This window comes from Schistocerca nitens, chromosome 11 (assembly GCF_023898315.1).
Source record: "Schistocerca nitens isolate TAMUIC-IGC-003100 chromosome 11, iqSchNite1.1, whole genome shotgun sequence".
In the NCBI taxonomy this organism is placed as follows: Eukaryota; Metazoa; Arthropoda; class Insecta; order Orthoptera; family Acrididae; genus Schistocerca; species Schistocerca nitens.
Genome location: NC_064624.1, coordinates 111,943,182 through 111,969,020, shown reverse-complemented (window position 1 = coordinate 111,969,020; position 25,839 = coordinate 111,943,182). Strand labels below are relative to the sequence as shown.

The 25,839-nt window shown below is 39.7% G+C and overlaps 1 protein-coding gene across 1 annotated transcript in view; it reads right to left on the bottom strand.

Annotated features, from left to right (window-relative positions):
* The window catches only part of LOC126212680 (uncharacterized), an 89,321-nt gene that overhangs the window by 10,626 nt on the left and 52,856 nt on the right, over positions 1-25,839 (bottom strand). Inside the window, exon 4 of the mRNA XM_049940099.1 lies at positions 9,132-9,259. Coding sequence (XP_049796056.1) covers positions 9,132-9,259 — 128 coding nt within the window. The remainder of the gene's footprint in view (positions 1-9,131; positions 9,260-25,839) is intronic.

The following is a 25,839-nucleotide window of genomic DNA, read 5'->3' as shown; positions in this document are numbered from 1 at the left end:
ATTACATGAATAACAGGTTGATCTCCTTTTTCATATTTTTTATATTCAGTTTTTTCCATTTTTTAAATCCTCTCTTAATTGTTCTTTAAGGGGAGACGGGAGGCAAGTGGGCTTCAAAAATTCGATTGTTATATTTTAGCATATTTGAAAGGCCTGGTCTTTCCTGTGTTAAACAGTTTTTGTTTTATATAAATACAACAATTTTTTCGTGAGATAATGTGGTTTTCCTCACTCTATGGGCAATCTGGCATTTAAATGCCATGCAGAGATAATGCTCAGCATTCTTTTACTCCTTGTGTATTATTTTACACTTCTATTGTTTTATCACTTCATTGTTTCCTACCCAGTATCAACTATCGATACTCGTTTTTCCGATCATGTTACTGTGTGTTAATTTGTATTTTCTTTGGTTCTTTGTGCTGTCATAAAAATGTTGTGAATAAAGTAATTCTCGCCTAAATTTAAATTCAGAGGAAATAAATATGTGAAGATAAATGAGGTTAGTGGGTCAAAGGACCCAAGAATGTTAGACATAAAGAAAATCACCATCTCAAGAATGAAACTGCAGTCTCTTCATGGCATTTCCTCTCAGTGAGCTACTGGAGATGAACATTCATTTGGAAATATTAGGGTGAAGCATAGCATGCTCTGTGATTTCATTTTCTAAAATACTGTGTGCAGAATATGTGGTGGTGACGTAGCTTTGAATGGGACTCAGTGTCTTCGTAAAGGGATTGTGTCAAACATGACATTGAGTTGTTCAAAATGTAGTGCAGTTGCTACAACAATGACATTAAATATGGCAAATAATAATTTATATGAGAACAACATAAGGCTAGTTCATGGTTTCAGATCTAATGGTAAAGGATGGAGGAAGGCAAACTCTTATGTGATGTGCATTACTTGACATTCCAAATCCTCCTGCAAAATTTATGACTTACAATAATATTATTGGTACTGCTGTTGCTGAAGTTTGTTACATCTCAATGAAGGAAGCAGCTGAAGAAGCACTCAAGGAAAGTGATGACAGTGAAAGTGGTGATATTTGTGCATGTTTTGATGTCAGCTGGCAGAAACATGATCACACTTCATTAAATAGTGTCCTGACAGCTACAATAATTTGATACCGGCAGAGTAATTGATGTAGAGATTGTAAGCAAGTACTGTAAAGCTTGGGGCAGTCGAACTGAGAAAGAGGATGAACATTACTGTCATATTAATTATGCTGGTCCAAGTGGTGGGATGGAAGTGGCCGGAGTTCTCAGGATTTTTAATAGTTCGGTGGCAAACAGAGGAGTCAGGTACATGTAGTATTTAGGGGATGGTGACAGGAAGGCTTATGACTGTGTATGTGCAGAAGAACCCTATGGTTCAAATGTCTCAATTTCTAAACTGGAATGCATTGGGCATGTCCAGAAGAGAATGGGCTCCAGGTTGAGAAGATTATTGAAAGAAAAGTCAAAAACAGTATTGGAAGATGGTAAGAAGATAGGTGGTAAACGTCGCCTGACAAACGTTGAAATAGATAGACTACAGTATTATGGCTTGGCCATAAAAAGAAATGTAGGGCATTAAGAAAACATGAAAAAAGCTGTCTGGGCTACCTTTCTCCATAAATTTTCCACAAATGAAAATCCATTGCACGATCTTTGTCCAAATTATTCTGACACTTAGTGCAAGTACAGGAGAAGTGCCAGATATAACCAGAAACATTCTTTACCTGCATCAGTAAAGAATGAAATTAAACCCATATTTAGAGACCTTTGTAAAGATACCTTCTTGAAGAAATGGCTTCATGAGAAAATCCAAAATTTAAGTGCATATGTGAATTCTGTCATTTGGAACTGATTATCAAAAGCTGTATTTGTTCAATTTACAGCCCTCAGGTTTGGTGTTTATGGTGCTATTTTATGCTTCAATGATGGTGTAACTAGAAAACTGGATGTTTTGGAATTGTTGGGCATAAAATCTAGTGGAAATACTGCAGAATCCTTGGTGCAAATAGATAAAGAGAGAATCTGTAAAGCAGATATTGCTAATATAAAATGGACAAAAGAACAGATAAAATAAAAGAGGGACCAAGAGAGGAAAAGATCAGTATGATTCAGATGATGCTCATTATGGTGCAGCAAAATATTAGTGGTAACTAATTCTACTCTATAACTATACTAGAATTGCAATGTTAAACTTTAAATGGATTTTTCTCAAAACTAAATGTTTTTTACTTTCAGGTACCATTATTTGATAAACTAATGAGGTTAGAAACATGGAATTTGGTGAATTTGTACTGCAAATGTTAGTAAGTTATTACAAGTAAATTGAGAACCGGCAAACAATCGGAAACTGTTTTATAATAGTTACTGTACAAAAAAGTTAAATTTTACTAGTAAATGACAATTTTTTTCTTCAAATCCATAAGAGGTATTATGTTCATTTTAGCTGTAGTTGAGGCATATATATTATATATATGCAGTAAAAATTTCATTGTTTTATCACTTATAGTTCTTTTGAAAAATGTACCTATTCAAAGGGAAAAATAGGGAAAAGGATTAAATGGGGATAAAATTGCCTTCTGTCTCCCCTTGATAACAGATTAATCTTCTTTTTATATTTTTCATATTGTATTATAGATTGTGTTTTGGATTTTTTAATTTGATATCTTAATTGTACCTTTATCTTTCTATTTCGTTTAGCTGATTTAATAATGTTTGAGTCACATTTTTTAATATTTAATAGCGATAAATCATCAATAATTTGTTTTTCAACATTTTATGTTTAACAATAATATTGCTCTTAAAAATTAAAGAAAATTGAAAATTATTTTAAAATTATAAATAAAATGTAATTTGTCTTGTGAATACAAAATGCAAATAGATAATGATGTTAAGGTATATGGGTATCAAACTCCAAATTATAGGATTACTGTAGAAAAAGTTATAACCAAAAACTTTAATAATGTGACATAAGACATTTTAACAAAAACTACTAATTTTCAAACTTTCAGTTCTGGTTGGACATTAAACGCAATTAAGGGAATACAGTTATCAATAAATGGTTATATTCATTATGAGGCTCATATATGTCAAATTAACAGATAATTCTATGCTCTTGGAGATTTTCCCATTCAATGAAGAATGTAGTCACTCTGTGTGGTGTAGTTTTCACACCAACACATTTTGACAAGCAGTCAAATAAAACGTGTTCACAAACATCCGCATTGTTTGAAAACTTGGAAGATTAACTAGGGAGATGTTTGTGTGGCTTATGTGCATATGCAAATGAAACTCTTGTCAGGCACTGTCATTCCCAGACACTAAGGAGTGGAGCAACACAACTTTTACTTACTGCAATTGGCCTCCAACCAGCTGACAGCTGCCTTTGTTTTCTTATCTAGCTAGTGGGTGTGGAGGCATGCTATCACCATATGTGTGTAATGACTGATAGGTGAACTGGCTACAGGAGGCAGGAAAGTCTACACTTTGGGCTTTCTTACCTGATATGCCTGTTTTGTAATTTCCTTTAAATTTTAATAGGTTATTTGTCAAGTTAACCAATTTATTCTCTACAAACTCATAATGTGCAGTTCTGACATACAGATGATTATGGCTCAGTATATATAGGTTATACATTTACATACATACAGGGTGTCCCAGCTATCTTGTCCACCCAAAATATCTCTGGAACAATAACAGCTATTGGAAAACGACTTTCACCGGTATCAATGTAGGGCTGGAGCCCATGAATGTACATATTTGGAAACATTCTAAAACGAAAGCATATGTGATTTTTAACAAAAACTTATGTTTTTTTAAATGTACCTTCTATATTTTTTCTTCAGAAATCCATAGCACGACAAAGTACGTACACAATGGCGTTAATTGCATCGCAATATTCCCATTACATCCCGAGATATTGAGACGCAAAGTTGACGCTTGAAACACCCGACATGCGCTGCTAGCGCACGTCCTGAGGCTCAGGCGTGAACCCCATGCTGCCCGTAATTGCGATGTGATTGACATGTGTAATCACACCTCCATACTTATCAAGAGGTCCGAAACGAATAATACGGTCTGCTGCCATCAACTCTCATAAGCACATACAGGAGGTCCATTTAAAAAAACATAAGTTTGTGTTAAAAGCACATATGCTTTCGTTTTAGAATGTATCCAAATATGTACATTCATGGGCCCAGCCCTACATTGATACCGGTGAAAGTCGTTTTCCAATAGCTGTTATTGTTCCAGAGATATTTTGGGTGGACAAGATAGCTGGGACACCCTGTATATGCACGAAACTCTTGACCTATCTCAGGGAGTCGCGATGTACCCCGCAAAGTACATCCATAAGAAACACTCGTCATAATTCTTTCCAGTAATTTCTTCAGCCCTCACAGGTGTTCTGATGTATGAGTTGTGTAAACTCTTATTCACACCACCTGAGACATTTCATTCACAATGCAGTGCATAATCATGTTAGCCTCCCCCCCCACACACACACAAGATTATGTACGTGTACGTGTGTATGTGTGTGTGTGTGTGTATTTTAATTTTAATTGAAGACTTGAAATATCTCGAAAACAACAAATCAAATTAAAAAAAGCTCCATTTCCAAATGTTTGTGTTGGAGGGGGACATCCAAAACGACCACACTGACCTGTGACACAACCGTGTGTGTGGGTGGTGAGTGCAACATTGAAATCTCCAATGGGAACCACTATTTTTTATTGCAGATTTCGATGCTATGGCAAAATCTACATATGTGTTTTTTCTGATGCATTTTCTTTATTTCACCAGGGGTGGCACTTCAATTGAAGGAATAGAAATGGGTGTACAACTGTAATTTACACTATACTACAGAATGACCCACGAATATCCTATGGCTTATGGGTCCCTATTCCCAAACTGTGAAGATACGATAGGTCAGTATTTTATAATTTATAATTGAAATTCCACCAACATATCGAACAAGTGTCTACTCGATGCGCCATTGTGGATGTGGCAAGAGGCAAATGCTACTGTACTTTTTCAATTAGAATAAGTGTTCAAACATAGTACTGCCAACTTCAATACACTTAGTGATTCATTTTTCAAATAGCTGTACACAGGACAGAAGCATATCTGCGGGAATGTCAGCACAGGCGTTTCTGATGCGGTCGGCCATGTCTAACTTGCTAGTACACCTTATCTTTCAAATATCCCCAAAGAAATAAATCTGGCGACGTGAAATCCGGCGACCTAGGGGTCAGTTAATAGGACCACCTATGCCGATCCTTCGACCAGTGTAAACTGGGTCTAATACCTCCCATGTTTCAGTGCGAATCTTATAGTACACTGGCTGTGCCAGAGAACTGTCTTCCCTTTTAGCAGACCTTTATCTTACATCGCAGGAGCAATGATGGGTACCTAGCGACTAGGAAAACAGAGCAGGTCGTATACAAGTACGGCTGCAGAACAGATCCACATAATTACAGACCTGTACCGTTGAGGTCAGTTCTAATAGAATTAGTTTTGTGCTCAATATTAAAACGTTTCCGGGGAACGAAATAAGTCTCCATAAAAGTGAACATGGATTCCGCAAACAGAGATCTTGCGAAATTCAATTCACTCTGTTCCTGTAGGAGGTCCATAGCGCTGTACACAACGGCTCTCAGGTTGATGCCGTGTTCGCTGACTTCAGGAAGCTATTTGACGCCATCCTGCACTGCTGGTTGGTGAAAAAATACGAGTATACCGAGTACTGCACCAGATTTGCGATTGGATACAGTACTTCCTAACATATAGAACTCAACGTGGTTCAAGGACCGGACTATTATTGTTTAAAGTTTATATCTAGCAGAAACAATCGGAAGCTCATCAAGACTGTTTGCAGATGATATAATTGTTCATAAGAAAGTAGCAACAGAAGAAGACAGTATCGATTCGCAGAATGATCTGCAGAGGATTCATGAATGGCGCTTTCTCTGGTAGCTGACCATGAACGTAGATAAATGTAAGATATTGTTCCATACACAGAAAAAGAAATCCACTACTGTGCAAATATACTATTGATGTCTAATTGCTCTAATCGCTGGAAACAGTGTCTACCATCAAATATCTAGGAGTAACTATCAAGAGAGACATAAGGTGTAATGACCACATAAAACAAGTAGTAGGAAAAGCAGATACCAAACGAAGATTCCGAGAAAGGATATTAACAAAATATAAGGAAGTGGATTACGACGCGTTTGTTCCACCGATTCTTGAGTACTGTTCATCACTCTGGGATCTTTTCCACTTAGCACTAATAGAGAAGATTCACTGAAGAGCGACGCGTTTCGGCGCAATATCGTTTAGTCCACAGGAGAGCGTTACAAACTCCATTGTCAGACGGAACAAGAGAGGCGTTGTGCGTTAAGGAGAGGTTTTCTACTGAAATTTCGAGAGACCACTTTCCGTGAAGAGTCTAAAAACATATCAGTTCCTCCCACATACGTCTCGGTAAATGACGAGGAATTTCGAGGATTGGAGCTAAGGCAGCGACTCACCGACAATCATTCTTCCCACGTGCCATTCGCGAACTGAAAGGAGAAGGAAGGAAAGGAGGAAGGAGGTACATTACTGGTACCGGAAGTAACCTCCACCACACACTGTTTCCCGGAGTATGATACAGATGCAGACGAAGAGCAGAGGTATTTGAGCTCGAAGGAGGCATATAGACAGTAGTTTGTCCCTCGCTCTCTTTTTTAGTGGAATGGGATGGGGAATGCCTAGCAATGGAATTCTCCGCCCAGCAGCGTATAGCTGCTTGCGGATGTTGAAATAGATGTTGATCTAGAGCGAGTAACGCATTTGTAATAAATTATGGAAAGTGCATATTGCGCGTCTTTTGTTACAAACACACTGCTACGGGGCAACGAAACTTGCGTTGCAGCCATTCATCCCCTGGGGCTGGTGCCGAAACATTCGTAGTAGAGGTGCAGCTATGCGGAGTCTGCTGGCAAGTGTCCAGCTGCCCCTTGAGGCGAGCGCTGGTGCCTCAGTAGGGAGCGTACTTCTCTTGGGAGGCAATCTGGTCAGGTTTATATTCCTCCTTCACTAACACGCTCGACTTGTCACAAGTGACCATAGAGAGCACTGAAAGGAAAGCGATGTCGGAAAAGTCATCGAAAGGGTCGTTGTGATACACGTTACATAGCCGGGAGGTTCAGCATGGTAATTTGTTTGCAGATTCAGAAGATGGTTACCTACCAAAGACATCTTAATTTACTGAGAATGAATGAATACACTGGCGGAAATGGAAGATGTAGCACCACAGAGCACCACTCAAATACTGACAAAGTTTTGAGTACACTGGCTAGAAGCTGGCTGAGTTGCCGCCGCTGGCTGTCCCATATTGCAGCAGCAGAGGGTACTCGTGGTACAGAGCCACTGGACGTGTGGCTTAGTGGGCGCGCCCCACTGGGACTGTGAGATGCAGTGCGAGCGCTATCAGTGTCTAACGGGAACCTGCAATTACTTTCAAATGGCTCTGAGCACTAGGGGTCTTAACTTCTGAGGTCATCAGTCCCCTAGAACTTAGAACTACTTAAACCTAACCAAGCTAAGGACATCACACACATCCATGCCCGAGGCAGGATTCGAAGCTGCGACCGTAGCGGTCGCGCGGTTCCAGACTGAAGCACCTAGAAGCGCTCGGCCATTGCGGCCGGCTGAAATTCCTTTACCAACAATGGAGTGCACATACAGTGGAATCGATATGTGGTACCACAACATGACACTAAGTCCCAGCTGACTCTCGTTCTACACCATGCAGGTCTCTGTCATATGATGGCAGTGGAAATGACACAAGGCATTTAGAGATAACTTAGCCTCCAGTAATCTGTTCCCAATGATTTGTTCGCAGTAGTGTATCTGTAACCTCCACCTGAATTTCCTGTGTACTCATCCACATATTTCTCAAAGTCACTAGACCATTCCTACAACGTTGTCTTCTTGTAGTCATGCTGGAAGGAGAATTATCCCACTACAGCCGACTACTGTCTGTGCCATCTGTCGGTATGATGTCCCATGTCCTTCATACTCAATCTACTATAGTTGTCAACAGGCTGCATGTACATGTCCACTGAGCACGAGTGTTACTCCCCTCCATGTGGAAAGTTCGAGTAACATTACACGCACCCACTCTGTACTGAAAAATTCAAAATACACTGCAGTGACAAAAGTCATGGGATACTTCCTATTGTGTAGCGCCTCCTTCGCCTGACGTAGTACAGCAACTCGACGTGGAATGAACTAACCAAGTCTTTAAAAAATCCCTGCTGAAACATTGAGTCACGCTGCCCCTATCCGTCAATAACTGCGAAAGTGTTGTCAGTGACGGATATTGTGCACTAATTGACCATTCTATTATGCCCAATAAACGTTGAATGGCATTCATGCGGGCTGATGTGGGTGACCCAACCATAGGCTCCAATTTTTCACAATGTTCTTCAGATAAATCGCGAACAATTGTGACCTGGTGGCATGGCCCATTATCTTCCATAGAAATTTCATCGTTGTTGGGGAACTTGAAGTCCATTAACGGCTGCAAATTATCTCCAGGTAGCCAGACATAAGCATTTCCAGTGAATGATCGGTTCAGTTGTATCGGATTCCATGTAAACACAACCCAGCCCATTACCAAGCTACCACCAGCCTACTGAAATGGGAACTCAGCTGACTGGGCCACGGTTTTCCAGTCCTCTAGGATTCAACCGATATGATCACGAGCCTAGGAGAGCCTCTGTAGGTCTTACTGTTAGCAAAGGGACTCGCGTCGGTCGTCTGCTGCCACGGCACACTAAAGCAAACTGCGCAGCACTCATCTAGTAGATACGTTCGTCATACGCCCCGCTTTGGATTCTGCCGTTATTTCACGCAGTGCTGGTTGTCTGTCAGCAGTGACAGCTGTAATAAAACGCCGCTGCTGTCGATCGTCAAGTGAAGGGTGTCAGCCACTGCGTCGTCTGTGGTGAGAGGCAATCCCTTAAATTTCGTATAATCGGCACTGTCCAACAGTCTTTATACTGTGGATAGCAGGATACTGAATTGGCGCTTGTCACTTTCTCATACCACATACATATCTCTAAAAAGAGAAAAACAAACTCTACTTACCATGTGTTCGAAAGCGAGGGGGACGAGCAGCTGAGAGAAATGTTTCACACCCAGTGAGAGTAGCTGCGCCGAGTCCCGCCAGTAGTCAGAGAGGTGCTCCAGGAAGACCGGTATCTCGGCCTGTAATTCTGGACAAGAAGACAGACGACAAAGTGGTGAAGAAGTCAGTGGATCAGATTTCTATGCAAGCACAACATTCACTTTATGCATTCACAAGGATAAAGAGGATATGAAAGTAGAATTTACTAAATATGTATACACTGTCAGACTACAGTCACACTACAGTATGGACACCTTTTTCGAACCCAAGCGATACAAGAGTAGTATATCTATGCCTGTAGCATATGTTGATGGAAATGCCATCTCTATGTAAGCTTACTTTTAGCATTTTAAACACTGGCGTCACCAGCACTAAATTCCGGGGGGAGGGGGGGGGGGGGAGGTAGTTGGGTGGGGAGGAAGGGGGACCAAATAGTAGGGTTACATCACAAAAGACTCTAAATGGGAGATCTCCTTGAAGAAAGTACAAAAACTAGGAGCTGAAATCATTTTTTGGAGCGTTGCTAAGATCTCAGACGATATAAATTGACGGAAAAAAACGCAACACCAAGAAAGAATTGTGTGACATAAACTAAAGTAGGAGTGTTTCTATATCTTAATGATGACGCCTACTGCAATTCCGCGCCAGTCGCCTATGACGATACAAATTACATTTATTTAAATACACACTGTAACGGTTGTGATGGTCAGTTACCTTTGAGACTGGATGTGGCAGATTGACGTTAGTCAAGAATATCTTTAAGGCGACAGACACGCTATTATCAACACCTCACAGCGTTTGTAACAGGGCTATGGGAACCTGGATGTTCCTTTGTGATATTGCAGAAAGACTTGACAGGTAGGTAGGTAGCCACTGTACGTGACTGCTGGCCACGGTGGTCACGAGAATGCACGGTCTCGAGAAGACTGGGTCCTGGAGGACCACGTGGCTCTATGGAGAGGGAAAACCATCGTGTTCAGCAGATGGCTGCAGCGCATCGTACTGCTCCTTCAGAAGGAAGTGAGCAGCAGTTGGAACAACAGTAACACAATGACCTGTTACAAATTGGTTACAGCACCGACCAAGATCACCTGTACTGTGCATTCTCTTGACCCCAAACCACCGCCAGCTGCGACTTCAGTGCTGACAAGAGAGAGCTCACTGGGGGCAGGGTGGAGATCTGTCGTGTTTTCTGATGAGAGTTGGTTCTGCCGCGGTGCCAGTGACGGCCATGTGTCAGTTAGGAGGAGCCCAGAGGCCTGCAGACAGCTTGTCTGTGTGCTAGACACATTGAGCCAACATCTGGAGTTATGGTAGGAGGTGCGATTTCGTATAACAGCAGGAACATCCTCGTGGTTATCGCATCCCTCTGACGCAAATTTGTACGTCAGTCTGATGACTCGACCTGTTGAACTGACATTCACGAACAGCATCCTAAGGAGTGTTTTCCAACAGGATAACGCTCGCTCTAGTGACCCCAACATGCTCTACAGAGTGTCTACATGTTGCCTTGGGCTGTTCGACCATCAGATTTCCGATCGAGCACGTGTGAGACATCATCAGACGACGATTCCAGCGTCATCCACACCCGGCTTTAACCGTCCCTGCATTGAGTGACCACGTGCAACAGGCACGAAACTCCATCCGACAAACTGAAATCTGGCACCTCTACAACACAAGGGTTGCTCGTTTGCATGCCTGCATTCTACATTCCGGCAGTTACACGTTTATTAATTTACCAGCATTTCACATTTGGATTGGCTTTCGCCCTGCTTACATTAAGCTGTGATCTACCGGCGCTAATCATCTAAATATGGTACGTAGACTTTTGTATTCCCGAAATTTAGTTACTCTACATTCATTTCGTTTTTGTGTTGCAATTTTTCTCCGCCGCTTTATTTTAGTAGTTTATTTTAGTAGCTTCCAATTTAAGCCCAGATTAAAACTTGTTTTGCTGTTACCTAGTATAAAAACATATATAATGTTAACATATGCAGTATCGAGAGTGTGTGTATCATTAAAGTGTATTACCTTCCAAACCAACGTGGAAACCATTTCAGACTTTACCATTTTTCAAAGCAAATAAAAGATTCGTCCATCCACGATTTCGTCTCAGTCGGTTGAGTAAAACAGTAAGAGGTGGAGACCACATTTTTAAATACTGTATTAGTTTCATTATTAAAACCAGCTTAAGAAAGAGAAAACAACTCGTCAGAAAACACAATGTACTTCTTAGTTCCAAGTACAGACCTATGCTTTAAAAGCATGGAGATCGCTGGAAACCTGTTATTTTACAAGAATTTCTTTTTTCAGTGTTAGACGGGCGAAGCTGCGATATGTAAAGCGCTAGTTTATTATAAACCTTCTTGTAGGGAACATTCAAGGAATGATAATAATTACAAATGTAATTTTCTATACGCTGTCTTTCAGTCACTTTAAAAAACAGTTAATAAATTCCTACAATCTTGATAGTCACTCCCTTGCCTTTCAGGAAAGGAAGTAGCAACCAGTTGCCTGTAACACTCTTCATAGCAATTGCTTTTGACACAAGCAGTAACTACATTATTATTATACCAACATCAGGCTGTAAATTATTGTTGCATGGAATTCAACTGGGTGCCTCCTTGCTATCCATTCCAAAAAGCTTTCAGCAAAACCAGTTTCGTGTTCATCTACCCTCATCAGTCACCCCACGTAGTCATACTAACACAATTCATGAAAGCTCGAAATATTTACTTTTTATTGAATAATATAAGAGGATTTGCTTACTGACACGTTAGTAAATCCTACAAACCATTACTAAGCACTGTACAAGAGCTTTCGATATGTGTAATGCGTTAGAGTTTGGAAATATTCGTTCAACGACGTCATTCCTTCTTTGTCAGCTAACAAGGGGACGTCTACAGCGGTGTCACGGACTTTCAGAAATCTTCTCTACGGTGATAACATGTTGTGCAGTGTAACGGTGAAGCCACAGTGCTGCCGTTGGTGGGGAGGCTTGCGTGACTCAGCGATACAGATAGCCGCACCATAGGTGCAACCACAACGGAGGGGTATCTATCGAGAGGTCCCTCCTGAAGAGGGGCACCAGCTTATTAACCAATATTATCCCACTGTTCCAATTTTGGAAGAAAAGTTTGTAATTTTTTGTGTACAGTGATTTTAGTTTCTGGTAAGTTTGTTACACTACTGGCCTTCTACATGCTCCTTGCTTTTACACAAAACTGCCAGCTGCGCTGCGAGCATCTGTGTAGGAACAGTGTCGGTGCTGTAGTAATTGCTGTTTATGGAAAAATGGCTACAAGGAAAGGGCAAGTTTTACTATATTTGAAAGTGATAACGACATTATAGTTTATGAATATGACGTATAAATACAATAATGATAATCTGTGTGTGTTTTATTTGTTCATATCTGTTCTCAACATTGGGTTATAATGCATTACAGCTGAGTGTTACATTTTTGGAACAGTAGGATTGAGTGGTTGCATTGAAATAACAGTAAAACACTTGCATTTTAGGTTGACTGCCGATGAAATTATAGGATTATTGGAAGAGGATATTGACTTTTGTGATGCAGATTTGTACATAAATCCACCTGATCACCCATGGCGGTCAGATGAAGATTCAGGTGACGAGTGTGAAATTGATATAAATCATGTAAGTAGCAACCAGCTAGAATCTGTTCCAGAAGCAAAACTTACAAAGTATTGTGAATGGGAAATTGTTACCCAAGAGGTAAATATTAGACAGTGCTATGAACTGTAGATTTTCATTAGGAAATACGCTTATTATAATCTTCTACATTATTTATCTGTTACTATTTAAATATTATTTATGGTTTCTAGAAAGTTGATGTTTTATATTACAGATAGGCCATAGGGAGTCTAAAGAGCCATCGTGTTCAGCTTCTGGTGCTGCCCATGTTGATAGTGTTCTCAATCCCGAATGTTCTACATCAAATACTATTCCTGTTACTGGCAGAAGAAAGTGGGCGGATAGGAGATGGGCTCAGAATGATACAAATGAAGTGCAGGTGAAGACATGGACACTTCCGGAATTTTTGACCAAAGAAATTTCACCAGTACAGCTGTTTGAGCTGTTTTATGATGATATTATTGTGGACATGCTAGCCAATTACACAAATATTTACGCTCATCAGCAGGGACATACATCATTCAATGTGTCAAGTGTAGAAATAAGAGTATTATTGGCCATATTTATTGTGACAGGTTACCACCCTTTACCTTTAAAATGTGCTGAGAAATGAATGAGGATTGCCATAATCTATCTGTGTCAAAAGCAATGACAAGGGGAAGATTTGAAAAAATTGTGAAATGCATACATGCCTGCGATAACAACAGCTTATCCAAATATGACAGATTTTCAAAATTGAGATCCCTTTGGAAGCTCTTGACTGATAGGTGGCTAAGAGCTATAACGAAACACTGCTATGTATTGATGAGGCTATTATTCCGTATTATAGTAGACATGGAACAAAGCAACAAATGGCAAGCAAACCGATTAGGTTTGGTTATAAAGTTTATTGTCTTTATTACAACAGGAAACACAAGACCTGAGCTTGTTGTTTGTGGTTCAGTTGTGTTAGACCTAGTATCAAAACTTCCATTTCAGGATGAACAGACGTATTATTTCTTTTTTGGTAACTTCTTTATTTCATTGCCACTTTTGTATGCACTAAAAGAAAAGGGCTGCTCTGGAACAGGAACAATTCGCTGAAATAGAAAAGAGGGTGCTCCTCTGCCAGACCCCCATAAAATGAAAAAACCTCCAGGAGGAACTTATGACCAAGTAACCGATAATAAATCTGGATTGCCTCTCATTCGCTACCATGTTACCAATGTTACCATCAGCTCAAACAGAAGTGGAGATCACCCAACTGGACAATCCAAACGATACAGTAGGAGTGGGAGAAAGTTTATTGATATAATTATTCCTGCTGCAAGTGTTAACTACAACACTTACATGGGAAGAGTGGACAGACTTGATGAAAGTATTGTTAAATACATGATTAATTTCAGAACAAAGAAATGGTGCTACCAGCTTCTTGCTTTTCTGCTAACTGCATCATAGACAAACAGTACAGTGCAAGGGCAATCCACTCGATCTTCATGGCTTCAGAAGGTATGTGGTCAACTGCTACTTTCAAAAGTACAGCTCATGACAGTCACCTGCCTATCCAGTGCGAAATCCAAAAGCCTTACGTAAAAGCGTGCTCAGTGATGTACACTATGATGGACAAGATCATCTGATTGTTCCATTAGGCAAACAACTAAGATGTGGCCAGTGCAGGAAGAACACAAGAAAACAATGTAATAAATGTAAAATTCCTTTGCATGCAAATAGTTTTGAGAAGTTTCATACAAACTTAAGTTGAAACTGAACTCAGTAAGACATAGTGTAATTTTGTTTATTCCTTATTTGGTTATATATTCACATTTTGTATAATCTGTAAATAAGCTGTATCAAATGTGCAGTGAGAAAAATAAACATAAATATGAAAAATTTACATTCGATTCTCACAGTATTACCATGCACGGTACCTGTACTCTCCCGTTCCCACTGTTCCATTTTGGGAAGTCCATTTTTTTATACTAAATATATTGTTACAGTTATTAAAGTGGTATTTATGGTTTATCTACACTCCAAACATAAGATTTAAACAGGAATTCGTAAGAGATTTGAATGGAAAATCTTCTTGGGATCAAACAGGTTAAGTAGTTGCAGGGGCAACAGTCAGGATGATTGACTGATCTGACCTTCAACATTAATGAAAATGGCCTTGCTGTCCTGGTGCTGCGAACGGCTTAAAGCAAGGGGAAGCTACAGCTGTAATTCTTCCCATGTGCATGCAGCTTTACTGTATAGTTACATGATGGTGGCGTCCTCTTGGGTAAAATATTGCGGAGGTAAAATAGTCCCCCATTCAGATCTCCAGGAGGGGACAACTCAGGAGGACGAGGTTATCAGGAGTTGGAAAACTGGCGTTCTGCGGATCGGAGCGTTGAATGTCAGATCCCTTAATCGGGCAGGTAGGTTAGAAAATTTAAAGAGGGAAATGGATAGGTTAAGGTTAGACATAGTGGGAATTAGTGAAGTTCGGTGGCAGGAGGAACTTTTCGTCAGGTGAATAGATGGTTGTAAATACAATCAAATACGTGTAATTACTAGGTTTAATAATAATGTATAAAAAACATGAGTGCAGGTAAGCTATTATGAACAGCTTAATGAACGCATTATTGTAGCAAAGACAGACACGAAGCCCGTGCCTACCACAGTAGTACAAGTTTATATACCAACTAGCTCCGCAGATGACGAAGAGATTGAAGAGATGTATGATGACATAAAAGAAATCATTCAGATAGTGAGGGGATACGAAAATTTAGTAGTCATGGGGGACAGGAATTAGATAGTAGGAAAAGGAAGAGAAAGAAAAATATTTTAGGTTCATATGAAATGGGGGTAAGGAACGAAAGAGGTAGCTGTCTGGTAGAATTTTGCACAGAGCATGACTTGATTATAGCTAACACTTGGTTCAAGAATCATGAAAGAAGACTGTACACGTACAAGAGGCATGGAGACACTGGAAATTTCAGATAGAGTATATAATGGGAAGAGAGAGATTTGGGAACCAGGTTTTAAATTGTAAGACATTTCCAGAGGCAGATGTGGACTCAGACCACAATCTATTGGTCATGAACTATAGATTAAAACTGAAGAAACAGCAAAAAGGTGAAAATTTAAGGAGATGGGACTTGGATAAACTGAAAGAAGCAGAGGTTGCAGAGATTGCAGAGACAGTATTAGGGAACGATTGACAAGAATGGGGGAAACAAATACAGCATAAGAAAAATGGGTAGCTCTGACAGATGAAATAGTGAAGGCAGCAGAGGATCAAACAGGTCAAAAGACGAGGGCTAGTAGAAATCATTAGGGAACAGATGAGATATTGATTTTAACTAATGAAAGGCGAAAATATAAAAATGCAGTAAATGAAGCAGGCGGAAAGGAATACAAACGTCTCAAAAATGAGATCGAAAGGAAGTGCAAAATGGCAAAACAGGGATGGCTAGACGACAAGTGTAAGGATGTAGAGACATATATCACTAGGGATAAGATAGAAGCTACCTAAAGAAAAATTAAAGAGACCTTTGGAGAAAAGAGAACCACTTGGATGAATACCAAGAGCTGAGATGAAAAACCAGTTCTAAGCAAAGAAGGGAAAGCAGAAAGGTGAAAGGAGTATATAGAGGGTCTATACATGGGCAATGTACTGGAGGGCAATTTTACGGAAATGAGAGAGGACGTAGGAGAAGATGAAATGAGAGACATGATACTTCGTGAAGAATTTGACAGGGCACTGAAAGGCATAAGTCGGAACAAGGCCCTGAGAGTAGACAACATTCCATTAGAACTACTGAAAGCCTTGGGAGAGACAGCCCTGACAAAATTCTACTATCTGGTGAGCAAGATGTATCAGACAGGCGAAATACCCTCAGACTTCAGGAAGAATATAATAATTCCAACCTCAAAGAAAGCAGGTGTTGACAAGTATTAACATAACCGAACTATCAGTTGAATAAGTCACAGCTGCAAAATACTAGCACGAATTCTTTACAGACAAATGGAAAAACTAGTAGAAGTCGAGCTCAGGGACGATCAGTTTCGATTCTGTACAATTGATGGAACACGTGAGGCAATACTGACCCTGCGACTTATCTTAGAAATTGGATTAAGGAAAGGCAAACCTACTTTTCTAGCATTTGTAGACACAGGGAAAACTTTTGACGATGCTGAGTGGAATACTCTCTTTCAAATTCTGAAGGTGGCAGGGGCGAAATACAGGGAACGAAAGGCTATTTACAATTTGTACAGAAACCAGATGGCAGCTATAAGAGTCGAGGGGCATGAAAGGGAACAGTGGCTGGGATGTGAGTCAGACGGAGTTGTAGCCTATCCCCTATATTATGCAATCTGTATATTGAGCAAGCTGTTAAGGAAACAAAAGAAAAATTTGAAGTAGGAATTGAAATACATGGAGTGGAAATAAATACTTTGAGGATTGCTGATGACATTGTAATTCTGTCAGAGACAGCAAAGGTCCTGGAAGAGCAGTTGAATGGAATGGACAGTGTCTTGAAAGCAGGATATAAGATGAAAATCAACAAAAGGGAAATGAGGATAATGGAATGTAGTCTAATTAAATCAGGTGATGCTGAGAGAATTAGATTAGTAAATGAGACGCCTAAATTAGTAGATGAGTTGGTATTTGGGTAGCAAAATATTCGATGGTGATCTCAATAGAAAGGATATAAAATGTAGACTGGCAATGGCAAGGAAAGCGTTCCTGAAGAAGAGAAATTTGTTAACGCCGAGCATTGATTTAAGTGTCAGGAAGTCTTTTCTGAAAGTATTTGTACAGAGTGTAGCCAAGTATGGAAGTGAAACTTGGACGATAAATAGTTTTGACAAGAAGAGAATAGAAATGGTGGTACAGAAGAATGCTGAAGATTAGATGGATAGATCATGTAACTAACGAGGAAGTACTGAATAGAATTGCCAAGAAGAGGAGTTTGTGGCACAACTTTACTAGATGAAGGGATCGGTTGGTAGAACATGTTCTGAGACATCAAGGGATCATTAAGTTGGTATTGGAGGGCAGCGTGGAGGGTAAATATCGTAGAGGGAGACGAAGAGGTGAGTGCAGTAAGCAGATTCAGAAGGGTATAGGTTGCAGTAGCTACTTGGAGATGCAGAAGCTTGCGCAGGATACGGTAGCTACATCAAAAAAGACTCTGGACTGAGAACCACAACAACCACAACACATCAACGTTTACAATTGGTCTTATTCTTTTCTTTCTGTCATCCTTTTTCCAAATAGGATCATATCGCAAGTGTTTAGATTATTTTTATATATTTCTCATAATAATTAAACATTTGGAACACCAGCTGAATCGTTTAAAAAACAAAAGACAAAATAGTCTGTTTACACTGGCTGTGCATTTGTGCCAAAAATGTATATTTCGATTTAAGATGTTCTTTCTTTGGATGGTTCATGTCATAAAAACAATTTAAAAATTTATTCTTATTCCACTATTGATGATGATTGAAGCCAAAGAAGGGATTACAAATGACATAAAATTCAAGCCAAATGAGGAATGGAAATAATGAATGCAATAACGCGGAGAGAAACATAGAATGATAAAGAAGAAGAATTTGAGTCGAAGTAATACACAAGAATAATAAAATGAAATGTAAATAAATCCCAAGTTCAAAAAGCGTCAGAGGTAGAAAAAGTGAGAGCAATTTTCAAAATATATTGAATAAAATGATGTTACAAAGGAGTCGAAATAAAAAAATTGAACCCAATTAATTGAACAAAAATAATCATTAAAGCCATTTCAAAAAACATTTAAAAATAAAAAAATTCTATCTACCTGACGAGTTCTGTACTTTTAACTTCCTACATGTGAGGTCTGTATTTTAACAAATACGCTGTGCAACTAGTCTGTTCACAAGTCTCTTCTTTAGAGTTCAAGATTATTACCCGAAATTCCGAATTTTTTCGTCGAGTACTCTTAAATGAGGGCTTGTCACGGTGAATGCCTGCAGCGTCTGAAACTTGAGACCTTGACGTATATCACTGTATAAATGATTTCAGAAAGTCGATCCCATCGCTGGGGATCTCTCCTCGTGAGACTCAAAAACTTGAAACTGCTTTTGAAGAAATCTTTGCCGACATGTCCCCATTGTCGCCCCCTCTCCCCAGAATCGGTGGTGACACCAAGGATTTTAAATAAAGACATTAATTCTTCCAGCAGTTTAAAACTATGTGCTAGACTAGGACTTAAACACAGGACCTTTGCCTTTTATGGACAAGTGCGCAGCTGACTGAGTATTCAAGCATGTCTCACAACCCACTATGAGAACCTGCCAGGAAGTTTCAAATGCTACAGAGCAGACAGACTTCCACAGTCAACTGGGACAAACAGATGCGTTCAGTGGTGGACACTGACAGAAATCGCTTCTCATTACAGTGGTCAGATCGGCGCTGCTTTGTCCTCAGACGACGTGGCGAAAGGTCGCTGATAGCAGTGATTCTTAAGATGTATACCGCCCCAACTCATGGAATCATAGTGTGAGTAGCTGCTGGATATATGACAGGAGTGATTTCGAAGTATATGACAAGAACTGGAAACACTATGGTCAGTTCATTGACGTGCATAATGTAAAATGGCATATCAAGCAGAACAATGCATGACCTCACATATCAGAAACGCCTTGAGAAATGCACGAATCTACGAGCGACCTTCCCGGTTCCCCAGGTGTGGCACACACAGTCTGGGATGCGATAGGATGACATAAATTCATACCAGCTTCCACACAAAAATACTTATGTAATGCCATATCATATTTTTAAGCATGACAATAAGTTCTTTAAGAGGATATTTGGAGAGCGTTTATGATGATGGACACTAGTACCGATTATATAATAAACATTTGCGCAAAGCTAAGCAAAAATCTGACTGATGATTTGTGGTAACATTTTCCATTTTCGACACTGTATGTCCACATAGCCGTGAAACGTTCACTGTAACTCCTTCTATCACAGATCAGTTAATCGCTTCTCGAGATTCAGTTCTCTCCATGTTGCTGCCAGGCCGTTCTATTAGTTTGTAGTAAATTCGATTTGGTAGAAAAGTGTAAGCCACACAGTGTATAGGGATGCTGGGCCTCTTTCATTACAATATACGTATGTTCTGGACCACTTTCTTTACATCATGTGACGCACGTCATAATCTAAGATAGCGGCAGCCACGCCCCCTTGTCTATCAAGTGACAACCCACGCCCTTTCCCCCCCGTCTCTCCTCCCACCACCGTCTCATCAGCCTCTCCAAACACCCACACCGTGGTATTAAAATCAAGCATAATGATGTTCAAAGACGTGCAGTAAAAAATTACGTAACAAACTTGAACGGGAACCAATGTGAAAGACAGGCATCATTTGCTTGACAGTAACATGTCGTTCACACACACACATTTCTCTGTATTTAATCACTTTATTGTGTAAATCACGCGTAAAAATGGTGTCAAGCTGCAGTATTCCCATAAGTTTCACACTGAAGTCAGAGTTACTTACGTAAAACATTTTTGTACACAAACACTCGAACTATCTCTCTTTCTCTCTCTTTCTCCCTCCCTCTCTCTCTCGGTCTCTCTCTCTCTCTCTCTCTCTCTCTCTCTCTCACACACACACACACACACACACACACACACACATACACATACACACAGATATCGGGCGAAACTGGTTCGAAAATAAGATTTTGAAGCCTAAAATAAGAACTCCAAAGCCATAAGCATGCCTAAATAGTTTGAAGTTGGTCTAAAAGATCGAAACTAATTTGACCAGGCTTATAACGCGGAAAATACATCTTAACTAAAATACCGTGCTAAGCAGACAAACTCACAAATTGACAGTCTGAATCACCAGAAGATTGTAATTAATTAGACATGTACTTGGTGTAAGTTACAATACACAAGCAGACCGTCTTTCCTGTTTACACACAACACGACCATGGATGGTGAGAGAGATGACACACCACCAAAGATGATTCAATATTTCTAAGTAAAATCTTTGATGATATTATTTATGATTTATATGATTTATCGAGTACAAAAACATATGCGCCTGGTTTGTAATCAATATATATTGGAGAAGTGTATACAATATGCGTGTCCCTGAAACTCAGAAAGGAGTCCCGGTACAATCAAGGGAGTTCTATGGTGTGGTAGCCATCCATCCCCTAACCATGAAGGTTCCCATTTCTACCTGAAGGGCATGCTTTTGAAGATACATTGAAGAACCAAAAAAAGCTGGTGCACATGCCTAATATCATGTACGGCCCCTGCTAGTTAGCAGAAGTGCCACAACACGTCGTGGTACAGACTCGACTACAGTCTGAAGTAGTGCTGGAGGAAACTGAAACCAAATATCCTGCAGGACTGTCCACAAATACGTAACATTACAAGGGGGTGGAGATTGGAGATCTCTTTTGAATAGCACGTTGCAGGGCATCCCGGATATGCTCAACAATGTTCATGACTGGGTAGTCTGGTGATCAGCGGAAGTGTTTAAACTCAGGAGAGGATTCCTGGAGCCACTCTGTAGCAATTCTGGATGTGTGAGATGTTGCATTGTCCTGGTGGATGCAGGTGATCATACAGGATGCTTACATACGTGTCACCTGTCAGAGTCGTATCCAGACGTATCAGGGGTCCCATATCACTCCAACTGCACACACCCCACACCATTACAGAGGCTCCACCAGTTTGAACAGTCCCCTGTTGACATGCAGGGTCTATGGATTCATGAGGTACAAGTCCATTCGCTCGATTCAATTTGAAACCAGACTCGTGCGACCAGGTAACATCTTTTCAGTCAAGAACATTACAATATCTGTACACATCCATCCGCTCGGTACAATTTGAAACAGGACTCTTCCGACTAGGCAACATGTTTCCAGTCATCAACAGTCCAATGTCAGTGTTGACGGGACCAGGTGAGGTGTAAAGCTTTGTGTCGTGCGGTCATTGTCTCTGAAGGCCCATTTAACAACTGCACCAGAGATTTGTTGTCTTATGAAGGCATTGTCGACCAGTTTTCTGTCTTTGCTTGTTTACATATTTCTGCATTTGAATACACATGCCTATACCAGTTTCTCTGGCGCTTCAGTGTAGTTCATAAGAAGTTGAGCCACCCTATAATAGAATTAAAAATATCAGGAGCCATTGTGTACTGAACTTAAAATTCAGTCTGTACATGCAGTTTCATGTAAACAGAGGGAAGAGCTTAGGCAAGTGTTAGTCAAGCATAAAAATGTGTTTTCAAGTGTATGGAAACGTATTACTAATAAAATTTAAATGTAAGAAGTTGTAAATATTTTTTAAGAAACCATATCCAATGATAACCAGTTGCCATGAACCTCTTAAAAAACGATTCAACGAACGCCACACATCGTCACATTGGGGAATATTGGAACAGGCAATACATATTTTTAAAAATCCACTGGCGGTAGCACCGAAATGTGATTGTAAGGCTGGTACTGGATGCTCATAGTTTAAATAAAATTTAAAGGGATAGCGCACAAAATATACAAAGTTATTACAATAATTCAGAGGAGCTACTTGGTTCATATATGGTTGGATATAATTTATAGTTATTGGAATCTGCCATTGGCAAAATATTAAAGAAAATATGTGTCCTGGATATATAATGGAATTTCTCATTGGTATAGAGTACTTCCCTCTGCCTTTAATATATCGGTCTTTGCCATTTTAAGAGCATGGCGCTGATACGGGGACAGGAATCATTAGGGCAAGTGACATTTTACGTAGACAACATGAAGTTGCATGTCCTACATGGGAAGAATATTTTATTTTTCTGGACAATCATGAGATGGAGTAAGAAAAGGTGGCATAAAACTGAATTAAGAAAGTATGGCATGCACTAATAATCAATAGAATTTCTTGCTCCTTGTGTTTAGCAGAGAACTATTTTAGCGAAACCATCCAGGTTCTCAGTGACTGAGCTGTTTGAAACGTCAAAGAAAAAGCAACAATGTAAAGCCATGTTTGGCCTGTTTGCGTTTTATCGGCGATTTGTAGAAGGAGTCATTCTACGCTTCTTGCACACATCAATTGTTAAAAGCGGATAGCCCCTGGGTTCAGACTGAAGAATATCAGCCCACATTTTAAAAGCTGAAAAATGGTTTCTTAAATAACCCGCTGCTGAATGACTCAGATTTTTAGAAGACTTCTTTTATTTTAGTGAACTCTAGTGCATATTGTATAAGAGTGTAGATGTTTAAAATAAAAAAGAAGGGAATGCTAAAGTGCATAAGATGATAGCTTTTACGACTTAATCAGTGCAATCAGTGGAGCATAATAACGGAGTAACAGAGCTAGACGCACTGGCCATCGTATTTGGAACGCAGAAATTTGAGCATTCTTTGTTGAGTTACCAGGTAGTAATATGCAATGATTTTAAAGTATAAACATTTTTGCAAACTTGTCAGTTAAAACATGCAAGGTGAGCAATGTTCCTGCAACGGTTCGATCATGAAATTAAAAACATATGAAGAAAGTGCAGTTTGGCGGCCAACAGGTTGCCTAGAAATGCTGAGCTATATAAGGCGTCTGGACTTACATTAACTAAAAACGAGTCGGTACCCACTTTTGCTATAAATGAAATCAAGGCGGAAATTGCTTTGAAGAAAATATGTCAGTACTCTGAAAGAGAACAGAATAGGGTGATGTTCGGAGATTAGTAAAACATCATTTGGGAGACCCTAATTATCCCATGGTAGCACAATATTACAACATCCATCAAGGAATTTGGTGCAGGAGGAGGAACATGGATTTGGCAGAACGGATACTATGCTTCCCCTGCAAAAATCTGCGCTTTTAATAGACCAAGTGTATTTACGGTAGTAGCATTAAGGGACTAAGAAATGCATTGCATGCTTCAGTGACAGAGTAACTTTAGAAAACATGCATTTTGAGTTAAATAGAAGATTAGTAAATAGCATTGCGCAAGGGAATAAGCAATCCCTTGAACACAGTGGAATTATTAGCATTAGATCATTTTCGACCTACACCTACTTCAGTAAATACATTAAGCTATTTCCAGACAGAAGAGTTATTGCCACAACACCTATATAAAAGCTGGGTGACAACAATTTTGTTGATTTAGGTAGGACTGAGAGTACTGTGGTGAATAATGGTAAACGGTTTGATGCTAAAAAATTTGAGAAATGTTGTCGGGATACGATACATAATTATCTTAGGGTTTTCCCTTAGATAAATATGAGTGGTAGGGTTATACGGGACTTTGCAGGAGAAGTAGAGGAAACATTCCACTTGGGGTAATAATATTAAGTATTTAGAAGGCATCATTAACAACCACAAGCCTGATGCAATAGTATTTGCACCACGCAAATTAATATGTAACCATGAAGCAGAGCTGACTGACTTTCTTGTTTTATTCGATATCTCATTAGGCAAGAAACAAGCACAAGAAAGAGTAAACATAGGGGAAAGATTTTTAGATGCGAAATGGTGACATGATGTAAAATCTGTAACTCCCCTAGTTTCAAAGTACGATAACTGGTACTAGTAAAGAGTAATGAATAAAGTAGAATGGAACAAACTAAAATGGAATTGCAGGTATATCAGCAACCATTCAGAATTGTACGAAACCTCACGTGAATGTCTCTCGAATATCTGAAAATTTGGAAGGAATTGAGACTCAGGAACATTATAGCCCTGAAAAAAATTATAAATAACACTAACTAAGAGTCTGTTGGGAAGGTACTACTGCATGGTAGGTACAAAGTTTAGCGAACTAAGAGGCCTGAGCTGAATGGAATTTTATTTCCAAATTCAAGTTTCATACTTCCGTTTATCTTTCGTTCTTATTAATTACGTGTTATTTGTCTTTGTTTTTGACTATCTTGACTAGAATGGTGCAGCTGAAACAATTACATCATACTGACCACTTTGAATCAAGACAGATATCTGAAAAGAGAGTTTGCATCTGAGAACTACGTAAACAAATATATATATACATTTATATCTTACATAGATAGTAGAGAATGTGTATGGAGGCACAGAGCCGTATTATCTCAGATCTATGTACGTTGCGTGGATGATCAAGCTAGTAAAAGCCTGAAGATGCAACTAAGTGTAGTTATTAGATAGTACGTAAAATAACAGAAGACGTAATGAAGTAGACGCCCCCATACGTGGAAAGGGCTCAGCATAATGATGATGTTTGGAGTAATATTGAATAAAAAGAGTATAAAACGTCGTGTATATTGAGGAGAAAAAGAGGTTTGGGGCGGTAGGGAGAAGTTTTCACTTCTGGGAAATGTCTCAGGAAAACGCAGATAATTGCAGAGTTGCAAGAGGTGGTGCAGACAAATAAAGGGAAAGTACAGCCAGAAATAATGTCTAAATTGTGTAAGTGACGATCAAAAAGTCTCCATCTGAACGGTCTCGCTACAGTATATCTGCAATGTAGCATGACTCTTATGCGGGTATATAAGCACCGACATGTAGGCAAGGGAGTAGTGTACTGTTCGCGTCTCTTCGAGGAGTGTGCGGTAAACACAACCCCATAATCTATGTGTTCTTTATCTTAGACAAGATTTACTTACTAACATAACTTAAAGGACAAATTCCGCTTCATTTAACAACTACCTTAGCACCCACTACTTCTCTTGTGTGGAGTGTATGGTCTACACCGATTAATTCTTTATCGAATTTTTACGTCGTTCAAAAATCTACATCTACATATATGCTCCGCTGGCCACGGATCGGTGTGTGGCGGAGTTCACAATTCGCCCCAAAGTCATTTCCCCCCCCCCCCCCCCGCCCCTCTCTGTTCCACTCGCGGATCGCGCGAGGGAAAACGACTGTCTGAACGCCTCAGTGCGAGCACTAATTTCCCTTACCTCTGAATGGTGATCATTGTGCGATAATGAAAGTTTGTGGTAATAATATATGCTCTATATCCTCGGTGAAGATCGGATTTCGGAATTTAATGAGTAGGCCCTTCTGTTTAGCGCACCGTCTATCTGCATGTG